This window comes from Lepidochelys kempii, chromosome 8 (genome assembly GCF_965140265.1).
Source record: "Lepidochelys kempii isolate rLepKem1 chromosome 8, rLepKem1.hap2, whole genome shotgun sequence".
NCBI classification, from domain to species: Eukaryota; Metazoa; Chordata; order Testudines; family Cheloniidae; genus Lepidochelys; species Lepidochelys kempii.
In genome coordinates, this window is record NC_133263.1 from 44,736,147 (window position 1) to 44,757,398 (window position 21,252).

Sequence of the window (21,252 nt, forward strand, 5' to 3'; positions counted from 1 at the left end):
ACCCCTAGTTCCTGGGTTTGTGATGTGCTAAATAACACTTCCCTATTCATTTTCTCCATAACATTTATGATTTTTATAGATCTGTCATATCTGCCCCTTAGGCATCTCTTTTTTCTAAGGTGAACAGTTCCAGTCTTTTTAATCTCTTCTCAGAAGAAAGCTGTTCTATACACCTAATCAAATTTGTTTCCCTTCTCTGTACCTTTTCCAGTTCTAATATATCTTTTTTTGAGAAAGGGGTGACCAGAACTGCAGGCAGTATGCAAGGTGTGGGCGTACCAGGGATTTCAGTTTTGGCATTATGAATTTTCTGTTTTATTATCTATCCCTTTCTTAAGGATTTTCAACGTTCTGTTCACTTTTTTGACTGCTGCTGCAGCTTGAGTGGATGTTTTCTGAGAAGTATTCACAATAACTCCAAGATCTTTTTCTTGAGTGGTAACAGCTAACTTAGACCCCATTATTTTGTATGTATAATTGGGATTATTTTTTCCAATGAGCATTACTTTGCACTTTTGAACACTGAATTGCATCTGCCATTTTGTCACCCAGTTTTGTGAGATCCCTTTATAACTCTTTGCAGTCAGCTTTGAACTTAACTATTCTGAATAATTTTGTATTATCTGCAATTTTGCCACCTCACTGCACACCCCCTTTTCCAAATCACTTATGAGTATGTTGAACAGCACTGGTCTCAGTACAGATCCTTGAGGGACCCAACTATTTACCTCTCTCCATTTATTCCTACCCTTTGTTTCCTATCTTTTGACGAGTTACTGATCCATGAATGGACCTTTCCTCTTATTCCATGACTGCTTACTTTAAGAGGCTTTGGTGAAGGATCTTGTCAAAGGCTTTCTGAAAGTCCAAGTACACTATATCCTCCTGATCACCCTTGTCCATGTGCTTGTTTGGTGAAGCATGATTTCCCTTTACAAAAGCCATGCTGTCTCTTCCCCAACATATTGTGTTTATCTACGTGTCCGGTAATTCTGTTCTTTACTGTAGTTATAAACAAAACAAGCCCATGAAATCCAGAGAAGGTCAAGTAAACAGCCTTAACTGACCCCTATAGTGATGCCCTGAGAAACCACGCAGGAACTCAGAGACCACCTTATCCATCCATCACAAAGCATTTCAACTCCTGGGTGAGCACAAAGGCTAGATAATATTGGCCCTTTAAGCTTGAGTGGTTAGTCAATATATGGGGTCTTGTCGGGTTGTTTCCCTTAGGAGGAGAAACTGATGATACAAATCAAATGTTTCCTTGGTGCAACCCTGTTTATTTACAAAGAATGCATGGTGGGGCCAACCAACAGCAGGGAGTTACTGGCTGACAATACTAAGCCTGCTGCCAGCCAGCACTCTGTGCCAAAGAAGCTCTTTTGGCTTCCTTTCGGGGACACATGACCCCTGCTTCTCTGACTTTCTCCTGACTTCTCACACTCATCTCTGCCATTCAATTAGTGCCCCAGCCCAGGAGCGGATTCACCATGAAACAGACCGTGCAGTGGCACGGGGCCCCCAATGACAGGGGAGCCCCCAAAATGCAGGACGAATATCTGACAGCCTGCGCCTGAGTCCCAGCTGGTGGATGCCTGCATGCTGTGGCCCCACACCGCTCCTGGAAGCGGCCGGCTGCTAGCAGGTCTCTGCGTGCCCCGGGGCGGGGAGGTGGCTCCATGCTCTGCCCCTACCCCGGACAGTGCATGGAGACCTGCTGCCCCCCTCCCCCCAAGGGGTGCACAGAGATGTGCAAGCAGCCGCAGCACAGCAGGGCTAAGGTGGTTCCCTGCCTGCTCTGCCTCCCTTCCTCCGTGCTGCTTCGCTCCTGGAAGCGGCCGGCATGTTCCTGCAGCCCCTGGAGGGGGTGGGGGCGGGTGTCTCTGCATGCTGCCCCCACCCCAAGCACCGACTCTGCAGCTCCCATTGGCCGGGAACTGCAGCCAATGGGAGCAGTCTGGTCAGTGTCTGCAGGCAGTGGTGCATGGAGACTCCCTGCCCCCCTCTGCCTAGGAGCCACTGCCAGAGGGGTGTGCCGGTTCTCTTTGGGAGCCATGCTGCCCAAGGTAAGCACCACCCCCCTGCCTGCCTCCCTCCCCCCTCAGCCTGGAGCCTGCACCCAAACTTCCTCCTAGAGCCCGCACCTGCCCCCTGCCCCAATAAGGTACCTCTTTTTTTTCCCTTCGTCCTTCTATATTATAAAGTAATGGGAAGTAAATGAAAATAAAAGTATGAAAAATGGGGGGTAAGGGGGAGATAAAAGAGAATGTTCTTTTTCTTGGAGGGGGGGGATTGAAGTTGCACACAGGGCCCCTCGAACTTTAAATCTGCTACTGCCCCAGCCCTTGGCATTTGCCATCAGTTCCCAGGGAAACTCCTATATTCCCTGAGTTAGTTCTTGCTCAGGTCTTCCATGTGGCCAGTGCTTTGCAGGGTGGTGTCTAGTTCAGCTATCTTTCTCCATAAAGAAGCTTAAATGCTTCTTCCATTTAGCCAGAATGGAGGACAGCTAGCATACCCATCAACTTCCGCAAAGTCTGTGACTGTCCATAGATCAAAGACCTGCTTTTTGGCAGCTACCAACATCCTCGAGCATAACAAATTATTCTTAGTTGTACAGCTTGCAAAATCTGGGTGCAGAAAAAGCTGGACTTCCTAAATTCCTGATTAGTCCTGCAGGCTGTAATTCCCTGTTCTTCACTAAGGCACCAGTTATACACAGTATTTACTGTATCTACAGAGACAATACTCCCAGACCCCAATCATGATATTATAGCACTTGCTTGATGAGAATAAAGGGATGAGTTGAGTGACAGAGATTGGAGGTGCCAGGACAGGGTCTACTCTAAATTGTAGGTGTTTTTGCAGCAACAGACTGTTGGCTTTGTAAAGCCCTTATGAAAAACTGATGGGGTAACTGGGAGATGGGCATGGCGTGACCCCTGTACCAGTGCACCAACCTCAGAGAATTAAAATGGCCATGACCGTTCTCTAGGAACTTCTCCCAGCCCACACGAAAAGCTCTTGGATCCCAAAATAACCCAGTTTATGTTGTACCGATGTGATGCTGCAAACACTTGCTGGCGTGAATGATGGCATGTCAAATCCAGCTCTAAACCTAGATGTGTGAGGGATGTAGCAAGGGAGGTTTAGAGGCTGGCATTCCTGATGCAGGAATCCTAGGGTGAGGTTCTCTGGCCTGCATGATGGAGGAGGTCAGAGTGGATGAGTGCAATGGTCCCTTCTAACCTTAAGATCTGTGGCTCGCTCCAGGGAAGAGTAAAGGTTGTTTGGGTGCCTAACTAGTGCATTTCCATAATTTCATAAATTAGCCTCGCTTTGTAATTTAACCTTGACTCTGAATTTCCAATGATTAAGTGGGAAAATTTCAGCATTCCTGTAAGGCAATGTTAACCATCATCTGAGGGCATTTACTTTTAAATTACTGATAGGTGCTTTAACTCCAGCTTGATGCAGTTTTTATCTGGAGGTATGATCCAGTTTGCTCGCTAAGCGTGTGTATGAAACAGACACTTCACCTGCGTTTCCTCTGTGCTCCCTTTCCAGCTGTTCTCTGCGATGCCCCAGAGCAGGGGACCCTAGACATCTCCGATGAGGATCCCCTGAGGCAGACACCTATGTTGGGAGACTTTGAGGTGGCCCGTCACCCAGTGCTGGCTCAGACTCCGCCAGGCCTTGAGAAGAGCCCTCTAATGCAGACTCATGTCCTCACTGGCCTGGAGATGGGCCCTGTAGTGCAGACCCAAACCCTGCGAGATTTTGAGAAGGTAAGTCCCACTCTGGGGCCAAACTTGTCCTGATGTCGATAGGAACTTTGCAGGTGCAAGGGCTGGATAACATGGGGGATTGCAGACCCAGCCTGTTATTCCTATTGCAAACAGGACAGTTAATGTGATGTTTACCTTGCTCTTTTGTCTGCTGGCTCAGATTATTTGTTTAGGGCCTTGTATTATTTCTCTCATCAAGGTCTGTCCCAATTCCCTTTGCATCTCTGTGAGCATCCTGTTGCTTTCATCCATTGCTGGAAGCATATAATAGTGGTTCTGAGGAGTCCCAACCATGCTGAGCCTCATCTTCACAGCCCTGTGCAGCCTCTGTTTTGCACTGAAGTGCCTCCTGGATCCACATGAAGCTTGCTGGGTGGAGAGTGATTTGATGGGTTGGTTGGGACTGAAGCTTCAACTCTCAGAGCTCTTTGATCTTCTCTGGAGCCTGTAGCCTTGTGCGCCTTTGGCCTGTGCCAGCTCAATGAGCAGTGTTGTGGCTTCCAAATGACCAGAAGAGACTGGGTTACAGGAGTGGGTTATTTCCTTACTAGGGGAGAAGGAGTTGAGATGGACATACTCCTCTTGGACAGGGAGAAGAGGACACACTCTAGCTTGCAGAAATAGCATCCCTTTCAGAACTCCCACAAAACTGCTCTGTGCTCCAATCCCACCCAGACTAAGGGGGAAGTTGATAGAGATATAAATAACAAACTAGGAATAGTAGCGTGACAGGGCCAAGACTCACCACCGCTGGCACCTCCCACTGGTTGTTCCAGGAATAACTCTGTCTGCTGCAGAGCGTCCTCAGCACGTGGCGTCTTGCCTGTTCTGCTGCCCTGGGACCTGCGTTGCTCCCCACTCAGCAGTGTCCGCTTCAGGACACTGCCCTCTGACAGTGCCCACTACTCCAGACACACCCCCTTCTGGGTGGCGGGTTAACAGCAGTCTTTGGGACTTGCACCTGCCTCAGTGGCCAACCACAACCCAAAGTCTAGCCCCTTAGCTCAGGGGCAAGTTGCAGTCTGTCTTGGCCACTGTCTTCTGTGGCCAGGTGCAGTATAAGGGGGTAAGGGGAGGACCCAGGCCCGCCCACCCACTACTCTGGGTCCCAACCCAGGGACCCTCTAGTGGCAGCCTCTTTCTGCCCTCCTTTGTTCCCCTCTTGTCCACCTATTCTTCCCTGGGCCACTTTCCCTTTGGCCCTGTGCACCTTCTAGGCCCTTCATAGCAGGGTCTGCAGCCTGGCAGGTAATGGGGCTGGAGCCCTCTCCTGCTCCCCCGAGCCTGCCCAGCACTGCTCTGTCCAAGGTGCTGGCTCCTTGCTTCAGGAGCCTGTCCTTCTCCCTCACTAGTCAGGGAAAGACTGCCTTCTTTGCTGCTAGGCCGTCTTTATATAAGGCCTCCCCCAGCCCTGATTGGCTGCCTCTTCCTTCCCCTGATTGGCCCTCCACAGGCCTTTATTGATTGGCTGCTGGTCTGTGCAGCCTCAAATTCCTGTTCCAGCCCTTTTCTCAGGGGGTGGGGCAACCACCCCACCACAAGTAGAAAATTGATAAGGGAAATAAGGGGACACAAGGAGACCTTTATGGCCAGCAAAGGACAATAAGAAGGAGTTTTGCAAGCATATTAGGAACAAAAAGAATCCTGACAATGGTATTGGTCCATCACTAGATGGAAATGGTAGAATTATCAATAATGCAGAAAAGGCTGAAGTGTTCAATAAGTATTTCTGTTCTTTTTCTTTGGGGAGGGCTGGGGGAGGAAGCAGTACCCTCGCTCGGGCCCTGCAGGGGCTGAGGCTCCAAGGGCGGAGGGAGCACATGAAAATAGGTTAGATCTAACGCAGAGCTGCTTCATCAACCCTGTTACCCTCTAGTTCCATTTGCTGGAATATAGGGTTAACTAATCCAGAAGAAGACTTTTATTCAGTGCAATACTGGACTATATTGGGGGGCGGACCAGTCAACAACTCGTTGCGTGCACTAGTTTCTAGCTATGGCACAGAGTGGTGCAGCAGCAGGATGACTGGGCTCCTTGCATGTTATTTGCATTCGGTGAGAGAAGGCAAAGCAAAGTCCCCAGCCACAGGCTTTCCAGACCTGGAGATAGGGAGCTGGTTTAGGAAGCCGGTCACTTTCCTCCTGGAACTGAGTTAGATTAGAGCTAACATGGGCACAGAGCACTTCTTGGTGAAAGAAAAGCGGGATTCCAGTGCGTGAGTGACTTGGAGATAGTGGAGCTGGTACATGTCATATTAGTGCCAACCCCAACTGCTGAAAAATGGAGTCTGTCCCCACTCCTGGACTGAGACTGTTTTAAAAAATTTATGAAATTAAAAAGAAAATGGAGTTCTCTTTATTTGCCTTCTGGCTTCTGTGCCTTCGGGGAGTACTCGGCTCGCTTTTTCTCTGCAGCCAGGAGCACTGGAAACTTATATGTAAAAAGACAACTGAGCTTCTCACTAAGTCACTTGGGCTCTGGGGGCTGGGGCTTGAAGGGAAACCCCAAATATTGTGAGACTCATGGTACAATAACAATCGTTGGCAACACTGCATGTGTTGTGAAAACAGTCATAGAACCTTCAAAGGAAGGCTGTTGTTAACACATGAGATGGATTGCATCAGCTGTGTCTTTCTTAGGGTGCTATCACACTTCAGTTGGGTTCAGGGGAAATGCCCAGTTTGACCCCAAGGCAGCAATAAAACAAATCACTCTCTTTGCCACCTGCATTGAAGGAATGACCCCCAAATCATCTGCCCTCTGCAGAAAGCTCGGGCCAGCCCCCTGCAGAGGGATGACTTTCGCCCTTCTCTGAATGAAATACCATTGTCTGTGCACAGTGAGGTCTCCGGCAGAGGGAGGGGCAAAGCGCAGCCCTGTCAGGGAGCATATCCTGTTTCTGTGCGGAGCCCCAGTGCCCCCTTACACTTCTTTGCAGCCCTGCACAGGGGTTTTCGCTGCAGTGTGACTACGCGTAGTTACTTCATATCATTGTTTAGGGGCCAATGAAGAATTACAGACTGTAATATCAAGGCTTTGAACTTTAAACTCCTGCCCTGTGTTTTGGCTAAACCTGGCTCTGATTGCATTCCTCACTGGAGGCTCAAAATAGGAGCCTTGATCTTCTGCCTTTCAGCCACGGGGTGGGTGAATGGGGGGTGTTTCAGTATTTCCACACTGGAGAAAAGCCTTTTCTTTATACCTTCCTTCCTGGAAAATGGCAGACAGACACACAGGCTCGGTGTTTAGGGATATCCCTGGCTGCAGCTCTGTGGGAGACCTTGGTGCCCTTTCAGTGCTGCGCTGGAAGATCTGAGTCTGCACACACGGGGCACGGTGCAAGGCAGTTCCCTAGGGGCTCTCACCGAGTGGGAATTAGCCTTACTGCTATCCAGCAGCTCCGAGAGCTGCCTGTTGGCCAGGCCTATCGCGTGTCACACATTGTGGTGCCCTCTGGGTGGCTGTCATCCTTTCTCTCACTGGCCTGGGTCCTGCAGTTGGGGTAAATGGCTCTTTTCTCTTCCGTCCCTTCCTTGCATTATGCACCTTGCACAAGAGAGGTCAGCAGGACACCAATTAGAACCTGCCCTGGGCCTTTACCTGTGTCTCCCATGGGATTGGCTGGGGCCAGGCTCTGGGAGGGGGGAGGGGAGACCTTTGGGAGATTCAGCTGGTGGACACTGGGGTGTTGAGGGATCGGTGGGGAATATTCTCTCTTCTCCCTTCCCTGCTGCGTCCTCATCACGTTTCCTAGCTGCCCTCTCCCCTCCTGTGCGGGTCTCTGCTGGCCAGGCCCCAGGCTCCCATTAATGGCTTGCAGTTGGCTGGGAGGTGGACGTGGAGTCGCTAGGGCCGCTGTCCGGATCAGGTTACACCACTTGTGTCTGTCCATGCAGGATGTTCCCCTGCCAGGGATTCCACAGATATCTCCTGGAGGTAAAAAAGGAAAGCGAGCTACACTCTTGCACCCAGTGGGAGCTGCTGAGCTGTGGGGAGGCTCCAACCGGGAGTGCTGCAGCCTCCCCACCATGTCTCCGTAGGCCGCCGTGGGCTGGGGCAGCTTCCCGGGGGCTTGGCTCATTCCCTTCCCTTGGCAATGTCCCCTGAGTGAGGGGGGTGGTGCGGAGATGCCCCCCTCCATGGGTCACCCACCATGTCTAACGGCTACCGTACTCTGTCCCAGCACCTCAATGACCTGAAGAAGGAGAACTTCAGCCTCAAGCTGCGCATCTACTTCCTGGAGGAGCGCATGCAGCAGAAGTATGAGGCCAGCCGGGAGGACGTCTACAAGCGGGTGAGTACGGCAGGCTGGGATGGATGGTGCAGCCGCGGCGTCTTCGGGCCCCGCAGGGCACTGCGGGGGCTTGGGTGCCTTGGGGTAGGCCTGGGGGGGGTGGTCAGCAGGGTCTGGGTCCTGGCCGGCACTGCCAGGGAGGGTCTGAAGCTCCAGAGCATTGTTAGTGGGATGGGGTCTCACTGGAAGGGATTTGGGGTGAGGGTGGAGGGGAGGCGTCGTAGGAGCTGGGGCGAGGGTGTGTCAGCAGTGTGCTATGTGGGGAGGGGAGGAATCACACGGTTCTCGGTTAACGGGATCCAGGCCCAACGGGTGGATTGGTGTCTCCGAGGGACTGGGACCCAGTGGGGTGAAGAGAGGACTTCTTCAGTAAACAGACTTTGGGCTAGGCTCAGGTGAATCAGTCAGAGGAGTTCAGTCACCAGGTGGAGCAGTTTGTCACTTACAGGGGTAGGGGTGCAGGGACCATGTCTTTAAGGGGATCCGAGGCTGGGGGTGTAGTTTAGGGGGATTCAGCTCTTGCATCCTGGGGGGCTTCTGGCGCTAAGCAGAGGGGTGGGGGTGGCGCTGGTTGAGGGGTTTATTCAGCCAGTCCCTCAGATCAGTGTCAGGGTATGGTGTGTGCGTGTGCTGGGGGAGCAGGAGGGTGGTGTCAGGCTGTGTCTTGGCCTGGGCACTGGGGTGGGAATCGGAGACGTCAGGGACTCAGCATTGATACACCCATCAGCCCTTTCTGGCCTTCTGCAAAAATCCCCATAAACTAGCAATGGGGGAGCCACCAAATACAGGGGATGCGGCTGAGGGTTCAGGGAGTTGGGTGCTTCTGTGAGCCAGTGGAGGATCCCCCCACCCCCCGAAGGCCAGCTCCCTCCCCCCAACAGCCCCTCTCCACAGCTCCATCCACAGCTGTCTCTGGTGAGGGCCTGATGGGAGGAAAGCAGGCACAGACCCACCCTCCCCCAACCTCTATCCAGAGCCCCCTTGTTCCTCTCACCATGATCTGTCCCCATTTAGCCCCCACCCCACTGATTCTCTGCTCCACGTCTATCACTGGTCCATGCTGCCCCGGCTCCTGAGCCATCCTTCACTGCTCCCCCCATGCAGTTCATGCTGTCGGTATTGCCCATCCCAAGGGTTTCCAAGTCATGAGTCAGGCCCCCCAAAACCCCACCAGTGGCTTAATCCTGATTTTTTTAAAAATTAGGAATTGGGATTTTTAAAAATTTGCCGACTCTTTGGGGATTGTGTTTCTCCACAAGCACCAGGGCTAGAGTCTTATTTCTAAGAGCAAAAGCTGAGCGTCTCACCTATTCACAGGACTCCAGGAGCTGGGGCTTTAAGAGTAACACCACGTATGGCGAGAGTTGGTGTCTCTGTGCTGGGCCCCAGGCCCCTGTGCTGGCCGGCCCTACCATTGTCGCTGATAATGTCCTTGCCCAGGATGTCCCCTCCCTGCTCTCACTGACAAGAAAAATAAGGAGCAGCTGTTCGTGTAATTAGGCAGCGAGAGGGTCAGTGTAACAGGAGCTGTTGGTGCACGGAAAAGAAGCCTTTTGACTCTGCTCTGGCCCCACGGATCAGAGTGGTGGGGTGATCGGAGCAAGAGTCCTCGCCAGTCGAGAGACTCCCTCCGGGTACTCCCATGCCATGGGGAGAAGCGCAGTAAAAGGCAGCAGATGGTTTCTCTCATCCCCGCAGTGACCCCCCCTTTTATCTGGGGTAAACATTCCTCAGCTTCCTTCACTGCAGCGTTGGCTAGGTCCTGGGACAACACGGGTGTGTGAGGCAGGTACACACTGATCCCCCAGTATGACACAGGGACTTTCCCAACTCTGGGCTCCCGTCCCCACCCCTGGTGGCCCCTTGCAGGACAGAGACAAATCCTTGACTCGGATGGGAAGATAACCCAGACCTGGGTGTTACAGTATGGGTGATCCCTCACCTTGTTAACCCTTGTGCAGCCCTACCAAGCCAGCCCACTGTTTCATACTTAGTCTAATCCATCCATACTCTCCCCCCCACCCCCCCACATCACATTTAAGTGACAAGAGCAGAAGGAAAGAAGAAAACGAAGCGTGCCTGGTAAGGCAAGTCCCACTCTCACTTAATCATTATGGTTGAAAAATCAAGGTCCTTGAAGCTAAGACATGTAGGAAAGGAAGGTTTTTGCAGCAGCATGAACTTGGCCATGTTGTTGTATCGGGTATTTCCTGGCATTAGGGAAGGATGCTAGTTTCTCCATGGTGAAGGTTAGAACACGCTTTCATTTCAGGAGGCCAGTGTTGGTCGCTCCCACAACCCCCACTTTGCCCCAGGTAAAGAAGTCACGATTGGGCGCTGTATGCACAAGCTCAAAGCCAGGTACAGTGATCAGGGGGTCTGAGATGGGGGAGGGGGAAGTGTGCAAAATTCAGCTCAAAGGAATTTGGCTGAGAAAGCTGGAAAAGGGGGTGAGAATGCAAACAGGCTCACGCTTAGCAAGCGCATTCTGCACTGCAGCCAGCGGTAGTTATTCTGATTTCACACACATACATTTGCTCACACGCTTACCCGTTGTGCGTGTGCATTCGAGTATGCGCAGATGCATAAGTACCTTTAGACACACACAGGGCTACCTTCACACATGCATCCACACACTCCTGCCTGTCTGTGTGCAGCCACACCCTGTGCACACAAACACTGCCGTTAAGTCTTTGCACACTTGCCCTGAGGTGTGTCAGTGTGTGCCATCATTCTCACACCCTTGCACACACATTTTCATGTGCATGCACATACATCCCTGCATGTGAGCGGATGTGCACTGCACTGTGGGAGACCTAGGCAAAGTGCTGACAGCTCTCCTCTGCCTCCAGTGTGTGAAAAGCACAGTGAAGGCAAAATGGGCCAGGCGCTGCCAGCCAATGGCGAGGGAGCCGCCCGCTGTTCCCAGGTAGCTGGAGTTATAAATAGATTGGTTACTGGGAGGATGTGTGGAGCTAACTGGCTGGAGCATTACCCACAGCCTGCAGCATGGCAGCTGGTAGAATGCGGTGTGATCTGGGCTTTGAGTGTCAGTGTATTGCTCTGCCCAGAGGGCAGGAAGATGGGTCCAAGTTCGACAGTGCACAGTAGCTCATCTGATGTTTGGAGTGTGCAGAACCCCATTGCACACCCAGGCACTCTCCAGGAGCAGGCTGCGCCCTTGTTCAGGTGGGATCGTGCCAGGAAGTCCCTTGAGTTGCCTCCCATGCAATTACATTTTCTGACCTTTAATGTGATGTAGCAAAGGTGGGGCATTTAACGCTGCATGGGACACCTTCAGCAGCAGCGCTCCAAACCTGTGCTAAGTACGTTTGGCGTTAGCCCAGCTCAGCTAGAGTGGGTCAGGAATTTATTAATGACACATTGGAAAATGGCAATTTGTCAAAACGTAAACTGTCCACTGGAATGTACCAGTTTTGAGAAAACGTTCATGGGGAAAGGTTTCCCAGGGCCAGGAGAGCTGGGGTTTTTTTTTGGAGGGGAGAGGAATAGTCACCTACCCTGGAATAGATAGTAGCCCAGGGGTTAAAGCATGAATATGGGAGACCTAAGTTCAAATCCCTGCTCTGCCTAATTTGGAACAGGGACTTGACCCTGGACTGTTCTGTTTTTATTATCAAAAAACTTCAAAAGGTCCCAGGTTTGTCCTGTTACAGGACAGGAACTCTTTTGAAATCTCAAACTGTTGTGAGACAGGAAAGCCATTTCCCACCCAGCTCTGGTCAGCCCACCTTGGCCCCCTCCCAACAGACCCCACTCAGCAGGTAGAAGATTGGCCTATGTGGCCGAAAACCAGGAGGAGGCCAAGGCGGATAGGAGACACTGGGCTTTGTGCAGGGAACAGCTGATCTCTGCTCTGGAGGGCAGGCAGCTGGAGTTGTACATTCTGTTCCCAAGGCAGTAAGTGTTGCTGGGGTGTTCAGCCAGGCAGCTCAGGGTATGCTAACTGCCGCTCCTGGGCTTCACATTTAAGGTAGAGAACTAAGCAGTGGCTATGGCAGGGAAGAGCACACTGCTCTGGGCAGCTCCTGTCCCTACTACAGCAACCATCAGGGACCCAGTGCCTAGAGAGTTGGTTTGTAGTAACCACAGGGTCTGCACAACTTAGGACTGGCTTATGGTGTGTTGGGGACCGTACTGGAATATCAAGCTGTCGCTTTGTGTGGGTTTGCAAAGCTGGGGTTTGGGTAAGTTTCCAGTCACGCTTGCAGGCTCGGACGCTCTGCAGGGAAGCGTGCGATCTGAGCCTAGCTGCAGTTAGTTTGCAGCTTCTACTCCTGAGGGAATTACGCACCAAAAAAATAAAAGTTCTGCCCACAATATTTTAAAATTCTGCATATTTTATTTGTCATTAAATAAATATGGAGGCTCTAGCATTGTAGTGGGGAGCACAGAGAGGTGGGAGATCACCCTGAAGCCCCTACCCCCCGGGACATGGACTTGGTGGTGAGCCTGCATCCAACCCTGATACAGTGCAAAAGCCAGGCCTGCCACAGATACACCCCTGGGCCCTGCCCTTCTGTGCCAAGAGCACCAAGATAGTGAGTGAGAAGGACAGAGTCTTGCATGCATGTCCAGCCCTGGCCCCCAAACCAGGTGTGGGTCAGGCATGCTCAGCCGGGCAGGATCCAAGTGTGGAGTGGCTTAGTGTGGGGGGACACAGGTGTGGAGTGAGAGGGTTCTGCGTGGGGCAATCTGGGTGCTGGCGGCTCAGTGGGGGTTCCTGGTATGTGGGGAATCTGGATGCACAGGATCTTGTTGGGGGGTTCCAGGTGCAGGGACAGGAGGACTCTGCAGGGGGGTCTAGGTGAAGGTGGCAGGGGCTCAGTGGGAAGGTCTGGGGGGATGGGGCTTGGCAGCAGGCATCTGGGTGTGGAGCGCTCAGTGTGGGGGATTTGGATGCTGGGGGAATGGAAGTTGGTGGGGTGGGGATTCGGATGCAGCTGCTTGGGGCCTAGTGAGGTGGGGATCCAGGCGTGGGGGGCAGGCTTATTGGGATGGGGTTTTCAGTGGGGGGCTGAGGGGTGGTGGTCTGTGTGCAGGGGTGGTCCAGATGAGGGGGGTGGGGCTTCATCGGAGTCCAGATGCAGAGGGCGATGGGGCTCAGCAGGAGAGTCTGGGTGTGGGGGTTGAGGCTCAGTGGGGTGAGGGTTCGGGTGTGTGGGGCTCGTATGGGGGTTCTGGGTGTGTGGGGGAGAGGCTTGGTGGGGGGAGTCTGGATATGGGGGAGTTCAGATGCATGGGGGTTGGGCGGATCAGGAAGCAGCTCCCGATACAGTGACCCCTCCCCCCACAGCTGAGGAGTGATAGGAGCAGGAAGCAGCGGGGGGCAGGAATGGACTGCGGAGCTTCCTGCACCCAAGGGAGGTTTCTGTGGGTGGGTCTGACCCAGCCCCAGCTGCTTCTCCTCATCCTCCTCAGCCCAGCCGGGACTACCAGCTGAGCCTGATGCAGGATAGGAGACAGGGCTGGGGCATCCCCAGCCCCCCTTCTCCCCCGCAGTGATTTACCTATCTGCCAGCTTCTCTGGGCACCTGAAACAATGTACCTGTATTGCTGGGGAGGGGCACTTGACCACTCTTGCAGCGTCCCTTTTCTTCCCTGTCAAAAGTAATTTTTCTGCAGGAAGAAAAGAAATCTGCTGGGTACATGAATTCTGTGCATGCGCAGTGGTGCAGAATTCCCCCAGAAGTAAGCTTTGAGCAAGATGGGGTGAGTTGTGCCTCTCTGCTGTAGGGAGCAGCCTGCTTTGTTGCTCTCTGTTTTTGGGTTCTTGTGTGTTCTTGTTCTGAATTCTAAGAAATAAGGTCATGTTGCATCACGGCTTTCCAGCAAAAGTATTTGGTGGTTTTATCTAGCTTCTGTGTGTGTTTATGATGTGAACATAATCCCAACTGTACATATAAAATGATGGGGTCTAATTTAGCTGTTACCACTCAGGAAAGAGATCTTGGAGTCACTGTGGATAATTCTCTGAAAACATCCACTCAATGTGCAGCGGCAGTTAAAACAGCTAACAGAATGCTGGGAATAATTAAAAAAGGGATAGATAATAGGACAGAAAATATGTGTCCTCTATATAAATTCATGGTACGCCCATATCTTGAATACTGTGTACAGATGTGGTTGCTCCATCTCAAAAAAGATACATTGGAATTGGAAAAGGTTCAGAAAAGGGCAACAAAGATTATTAGGGGTATGGAATGGCTTCCGTATGAGGAGAGATTAATAAGGCTAGGACTTTTCAGCTTGGAAAAGAGAAGGCTAAGGGGAGACATGATTGAGGTCTATAAAATCATGATTGGTGTAGAGAAAGTAGATAAGAAAGTGTTGTTTACTACTTTTCATAACACAAGAACTAGGGGTCACCGAATGAAATTAATAGGCAGCAGGTTTAAAACAAATAAAAGGAAGTATTTCTTTATAGAACACACAGTCAACCTGTGGAACTCCTTGCCAGAGGATGTTGTGAAGGCCAAGATCATAACAGGGTTCAAAAAAGAACTAGATAAATTCATGGAGTATAGGTCCATCAATGGCTATTAGCCAGGATCGGCAGAAATGGTGTCCCTAGCCTCTATTTGCCAGAAGCTGGGAATGAGAGACAGGAGATGGATCACTTAATGATCCATCCCCTGGGGGGGAGGGATAGCTCAGTGGTTTGAGCATTGGCCTACTAAACCCAGGGTTGTGAGTTCAATCCTTGAGGGGGCCATTTAGGGATCTGGGGAAAAATTGGGGATTGGTCCTGCTTTGAGCAGGGTGTTAGACTAGATGACCTCTTGAGGTCCCTTCCAGCCCTGATATTCTATGATTACCTGTTCTGTTCATTCCTTCTGGGACTGGCCATTGTTGGAAGACAGGATGCTGGGCTGGATGGACCTTTGGTCTGACCCTGTAGGGCCATTCTTATGTTCTTAACATAATGTAGCTCAGTCAGAGCAGTAGAGGGCAGGAGGGAATCCAAATTGTAATGCCGTTGGCAAGTTAACCACTGAACTCTCTAAAAGGGTCTCCCATTGAGAGAGGTGGGGAAGTGAGTTGGACATGCTCAAGCTCAAACTCTCTTAGCCCTACGTATGCCGCCCGTAGTGCTGAGAATGTTCAAGGGAGCCTGTCACTTGCCCTTCATGGAGCCAGGATGAAGTGTACGGAGAGGCTGCGCTGGGTGAGCTCACACATTCTTGTCCCCTTCTGTTAGTTGCTTTTCTTGCTACATTCTTCTCTGCTGGCGCCTTGGCACGTGAGTCACTAATGGAGGCTCCAGGCTGCTGCTTTACACCCAGTGGGCTAAATCCAGCAGTGATGTGTCGGGGCAGAGTGTAGGTTACACCCTGTGATGTTTGAGAGTTTAAGTCCAAGTGAGTGTTTAGGGGCCTTACACTGGTGCGGGGGGGGGGGGGGGCAGGTGAAGACGTGACACCCATTTAGACTCAGGGGCCTGCTGGGTGTAGTTTACACCCCCTTCCCCATCACCCCGCATGTGGTCCCAGGCATCTGTGACAGTGATCTGTAATCTGTGTAATCACTTCTTCATTGTAACTGTTAAATGCACAAGTGTGGCTGAGATTTTGCCCCTGAGAGCTGTACCCAGAGGGGGGCTGTGGGTGTGATTGCCCTTGGACCAGGTGGAGTTGGGGTGTCACCCCATTTCCTTCCCCTCCCAGCCCCCCTGGAGAGCTCTTCGGGGGGGTGGACTGGGTGGGCAGCAGGCAGGAAGCAGATTGAGGACAGAGCCTGGCGTCTCCCTCCCACTGCCCCTGGAGATCTTTTGTGTTGCCTGTCTCGGTGTCTTGGGACGCAGCCGGGGGCTCACAGCCGAGATCAGGCCCTTAAGTCATTGGTCTGAACAGCGGCGACTAAATTTAGACACATATCAGTGACCTGACTGAATGTGGGGGTGGCTGGGCTCCTCTGTTAAGTCAGTCACTTAGATGCCTAAATTTAGACATCCAGCTTTGACAATGCTGGCATGAGTCCCATTCATGCTGGGACAGTTTGGGGATCACTCTGAGCAGTCAGGGGGTCTCTGACCACCTGCCCTGTAACCCTGGGTGCCTTAATGCTGTGCTGTTCTGGCTCAGAGCCTGATACCAGTAGCTGACTGCCAGGCATGAGCGTCTCACCACCTGATCTTCCAGCAGCCTAGTTCCCTCCAACAGCCCTTCTGGTCCCCAGTCCCTCCAAATCCATCCACCCTGAGTTCTTAACTAGCAGACACAGGGCCTTTTCCCTTCTGGATCGTCACCCCGGCAGGAGTGAAACTGGCCCCTACTTATCAGCTCACTTTGGCACACACCACACAGTTTGCACAACAGAGACCTGCTTGGGTAAAAATAAACACAAGGGTTATTTAATAGAACAGCCCCGGATTCAGAGCTGAAATAGATAGGGGACAAGAACACAGAGAGGCTACACAGAAAACAACCAAAGCTGCAGCCTCAGGTGTTATCCTTTCACAGTAGATAAAACTCTCTTTTCTCATACAAGTTACCTTTGCTGAGCTTCTCAGCATGCCAGTTAGCTATAAAATCCCTCTTAGTAGCTGTTCTCTATTTGCTTTACCTGTAAAGGGTTAAAAGTCTCACTGCGATGCATAGGTAAAGGGAAGTGAGTGGGCACCTGGCCAGAAGAGCCAATGGGAAGGCTAGGACTTCTTAAAATTGAAACAAGACTCCCCTTTTGTCTGTCTGAGGTTGTTCTCCCAGAGAGAGGGAACAGGGCAGCAACTACGCTGTAAGAAGCTTGGGGCCAGGTATGAAAAATCATCCGTATCATACCTAGAAACTACTCATTTAAAACCTCACATAAGTAAGTAGATCAGGAAATGTCTAGGAAGATGTAATTAGGTTTATCTCTTTTTAGTTCTTTATGGCTTGTGGACTCCTCTGTGCTAACCCCAGGTGCTGTTGTTCTGCTTGTAACCTTTAAGCTGGACCTCAAGAAAGTTATTTTTGGTGTTTAATCCTTGTAGTTTCCCGTTTAAAAAAAAAAAATCTAGCAATAGCCTGAGTTTCCAGAGGTATTGTCTTTCTCTCTCTCTCTCTCTTTTTTTAAATAAAATTTACCTTTTTTTAAGAACAGGATTGGATTCTTGTATCCTAAGAGGTTTGTGCACGTTGTTTAATTACCTGGTGGCAACAGCTGATTTCCTTTGTTTTTTCTTTCTCAGCTCTTCCCCAGAGGGTGGGTGAAAGGGCTTGAGGGTACCTCACAGGAAGGAATCCCAAGTGCGCCTTCCTGGGTTCTCAAAGGGGTTTTGCACTGGGTGGTGGCAGCATCTACCCATCCAAGGTCAGAGAAAAGCTGTGACCTTGGGAGTTTAATACAAGCCTGGAGTGGCCAGTATTCATTTTTAGAATTCTTGCGGGCTCCCACCTTCTGCACTTGACGTGCCAGAGTGGGGATTTAGCCTTGACATTGGTGCTAGGAGCTAGTCTCATCTGTTTGGGGATGCAGCCCCTCGCCGCCAGGCTGACCACCTCCCATGGAGAGGTGGGGCTGAACGTTGCAGTACAGGTTAGGAGCACGGTTTAATATCTACCCAGATACATGGATTCATGACCACAGGCCCGTCTATGCATCTCTGGGGCTGTCAAGTGCAGAACATGACCAGCTTTCAGAAGAGACCTTCCTTGACATTTTTATACACAGCAACATTGTATACAGCCAGTTGACTCAATTGCTTATTCTTTGGGGTTTGGACCCTCTGTTCTTCCCTTGGGCGGCTGCACCCTGACCATCACCTGTTCAGTTAGGACAGGCTAGTCTAAATCTTCAGCCAGAGACAGAACTGCATGTAGCTACAGCACTGGGCTTGCAGACAGGGCAAGTTTGACTCAGTGGCCCCTGGTGACACCCCATCTCACCATTAGCATGGCTAAGACACCTACGGAGGGTGAGCTTGAGAAAGGGCCCTGTCCTATGACAGTCTGGGATTTATTCCCAGCCATGCTACAGGGCTGTGATCTTGGGCAAGTCACCCATCTCTCTGCCTCCCATCTTTTGAGTGGGAATAATAACCCTTTCCTAGCCTCCAGAGGATTAGCTCGCTAAGCCTGAGGTGGCTCGATACCATGGTGATGAGCATCCTAGATAAGCCAGTAACTCATGGCAAGCGTGAGTGGTTCTGCCATTGCTTTAAGTGGCAGCCCCTGCATTTGTCCCAAGCTGGATAACAAGCTGTTTTTGAACCTCGGAGGTGCCAGATTTGCTCAGACCCGAAGCCCAGCTAGCCCTGTGTCTGACAACTTCAGCTGCTTTGGATCATGGTGGGATGGGGTGAAATACATCTGCCCTGATCTGTTTTGGGGCACATGGGGCCCAATCCTGCTCACTGGCTTCAATGGCTCATGAGCCAGCTTTGCGTGTTACTATGCTCTGCTGAGAGCGTCTCAGATCCAGAGCTGACTTTCCGCGTGCTCTGCTGATGTGAGTGTTTCACTGCTCCGTCAGACACCAGACAGCTGAAAGGAACCAAGGGCAGCCAGTCTCTCCTTAGCAGGATGGTGGTGGTGTCTAGGGGCCGGGCTTCTCATGTGCTGGCATTCTATGAAGAGATGGGGCCACCCCAGAGAGCTCCCAGGTGGATGTGACAAACGGATTCGGGGGGGAGCACATAAAGGAACAGTGAATTAACTCACGTAATAGGTTCCCACTGACCATTCAGATGCACATGGCTGTTGGCTGTGGCTAGATGAGACCAAGGCTGTAATACTGCTCCCCAAGGTGGTTATCACACAGCATTGGCTTATCTAGATGCTGCTAACCGAGACAGAGAGCTGCCTGGTACAAAACTGGACTCTAAGTATAGCTACTGATGCTTCTTGAAGCAGTGGTATCAGGTCCGGCATCCCCTGTCAGTCACCCAGAGGCTTGTAGCTGTTGTGGGGCTCTGAGGGGAGGTGCAGCTCTCTAGCAGCAGCACCGTGGTGTCCCAGCCAAGGTGGAGCTTACTTCTTAGGAGTGAACAAAGGGAATCCAGTCGTAGCACAAACATGCTCTTCAGGAACAGCCCATCTTCCCAGGGTCTGCCCTCTTCCATGACAGCCTGGGGCCTGTCTACTGGGGTGAGCTTTGGACTCCCGTCAGCTCCTCCTGCCTCTCATTGGTAGAAGTGTCTGCCCTACTTCATGGACTGGCAGCAGCAGGAGACCCCTCCCTCTGCTGTGGTGCCTGCAATGGCATCCTAAACCATTGGGCGGTCCGCCCTTGAGCCCAAACCACCCTGTTTCCCTTTCCTGGCCTTCCTAGCCAGCCCATTTGAAGCAGCTCCCCCTGCTCTTTAGTAGCACTCCTAAATCTGCTGTCTCCCCTGCCCCTGCAGGCTGTCCTTCTATCTCCCATGGCAGTCCTGGTCTCAGCCACATGCTCCCCCATCACGTGACCCCTGTACTCTCATCCCCTTCACCTGGGGAGGTGAGCAAAACCAGAGCCACACCCCTCCCACCCCCATAAAGGGGCTAGCTCACCCTGGCAGCAGTGGACTCTGAGGGGTATGTTCCACTCTAATGCCAGAGAGGTTCATGCAAAATCTAAGGGGCTCGGAGAGGAGCCACCAAAAGGATGCTGGGGTTGGCAGGGCTTGGCTTATGGTGGCTGAGGGGGAACTAGACAGCTGTGAGGGTCTGAAAGGTGGAAAGTGTCAAGGAAGAAGCGGAGCTGTCTAGCTTGGGCCGGGGGGGCTAGCAAGGGGTTGCTGCATTTGGGAAAAGGGAGATGCAGGCCGCTGTGCACAGGCACGTGGGGCACAGAACTATCTGGGTCCCTAGGGAGTTGCAGATGCTCAGCAATCTCTGTGGGGACAGATGAATCTGAGCCACGTGCCATAATAAACCCTCTCGGGTGTAGATCCCCTTGTGCAGGACTGCGGCTGGGCATCGCAGAGTCTTGCCATATCCATGTGCTGTGCATGGAGGCAGAGTGAGAAATGTATCTTTTCCAAAGCAGGCATCCTGGCTGGGCAGCAGACTGGTGGCTTAATAACTTGCCATGGTGTCTGCTTGCGTTCAGCCCTTTTCCTGCCTGTGTGCCCCAGAGCACTCAGCTCAGCGGGGACTCACCCCTGCAGGGCACTGCAGCGGGTCTGCGTTGCCCAACAGCTCCCCCACGGCCCTGGCTGTCCATCCCTGTTTGCGGTGGGGCGTTAGAGCCTGTGTTTATCCCTCTTTGCTATTTAAAACCTGTGCTAGACTCAGTCCTCTCCCTGGGCAGAGCCAGGTCATCGTCTCTGAAGGACGGCAGCTCGGGATTGCTCTCACTCTTGCCTGAGGCAGTGTGGTACCACCGTGTCAGTGAGCTGGAGGCTGTGATGAAGAGCCAATACCCCTCCTTAGCTCTTTCTGCCAGAGCCTCCCACTGCAGCCTGGGATAGTGCGCATTTTTGCTGAGATGAATTGCCCAACCCCAGCCGCAGGGGGAAGAGAGAAACGACTGGCCCACTGCAGCATGCAGGGTTTCTCTCGGACAGACTAGCCGCTCTACATTATTTTTACCAGGGCCAGTGTATGACAAAGTGCTTGTGTCAAGGCTGATTCCCCACGCTGGCACTTCAAGTGCAGAAGGTGGGGGCCCGCAAGGACTCTAAAAATTAATACTTGCCACTCCAGGCTTGTATTAAACTCGCAAGCTTACAGCTTTTCTCTGACCTTGGATTGGTAAATCCTGCCACCACCCAAGTGTAGAACCCCTTTGAGAACCCAGGAAGGCGCACTTGAGAATTCCTTCCTGTGGGGTACTCTCAAGCTCTTTCACCCCCATCCCCTCTGGGGAAGAGCTGAGAAAGGAAAAAAAAAAAAAGGAAATCAGCTGTTGCCACCTGCTAATTAAACAACACATGCACAAACCTCTTAAGACAAAAAAATCCAATTCTGTTCTTAAAAAAGGTAAATTTTATTAATTAAAAAAAGAAGAAAATACATCTGGGAATTTAGGCTTTTGCTAGATTAAAAAAAACCTACAAAGATTAAGCATCAAGAATAGCTTTCTTGAGGTCCAGCTTAAAGGTTACAAGCAAAACAAAAGCACCTGGGGTTAGCACAGAGGAATCCACAAGCCATAAAGAAATAAAAGGGAGAAACCTAATCACATCTTCCTAGACATTTCCTGATCTACTTACATATCTGGGGTTTTAGATGAGTAGTTTCT

The 21,252-nt window shown here is 51.6% G+C and overlaps 1 protein-coding gene across 3 annotated transcripts in view; it reads left to right on the plus strand.

Annotated features, from left to right (window-relative positions):
- The window catches only part of PDE4DIP (phosphodiesterase 4D interacting protein), a 150,196-nt gene that overhangs the window by 19,923 nt on the left and 109,021 nt on the right, over window positions 1-21,252 (plus strand). For all 3 annotated transcript variants that reach the window (XM_073356288.1, XM_073356295.1, XM_073356287.1), the window contains exons 3-4: window positions 3,571-3,791; window positions 7,975-8,085. In XM_073356288.1, the coding sequence (XP_073212389.1) occupies window positions 3,571-3,791; window positions 7,975-8,085 (332 nt within the window). The remainder of the gene's footprint in view (window positions 1-3,570; window positions 3,792-7,974; window positions 8,086-21,252) is intronic.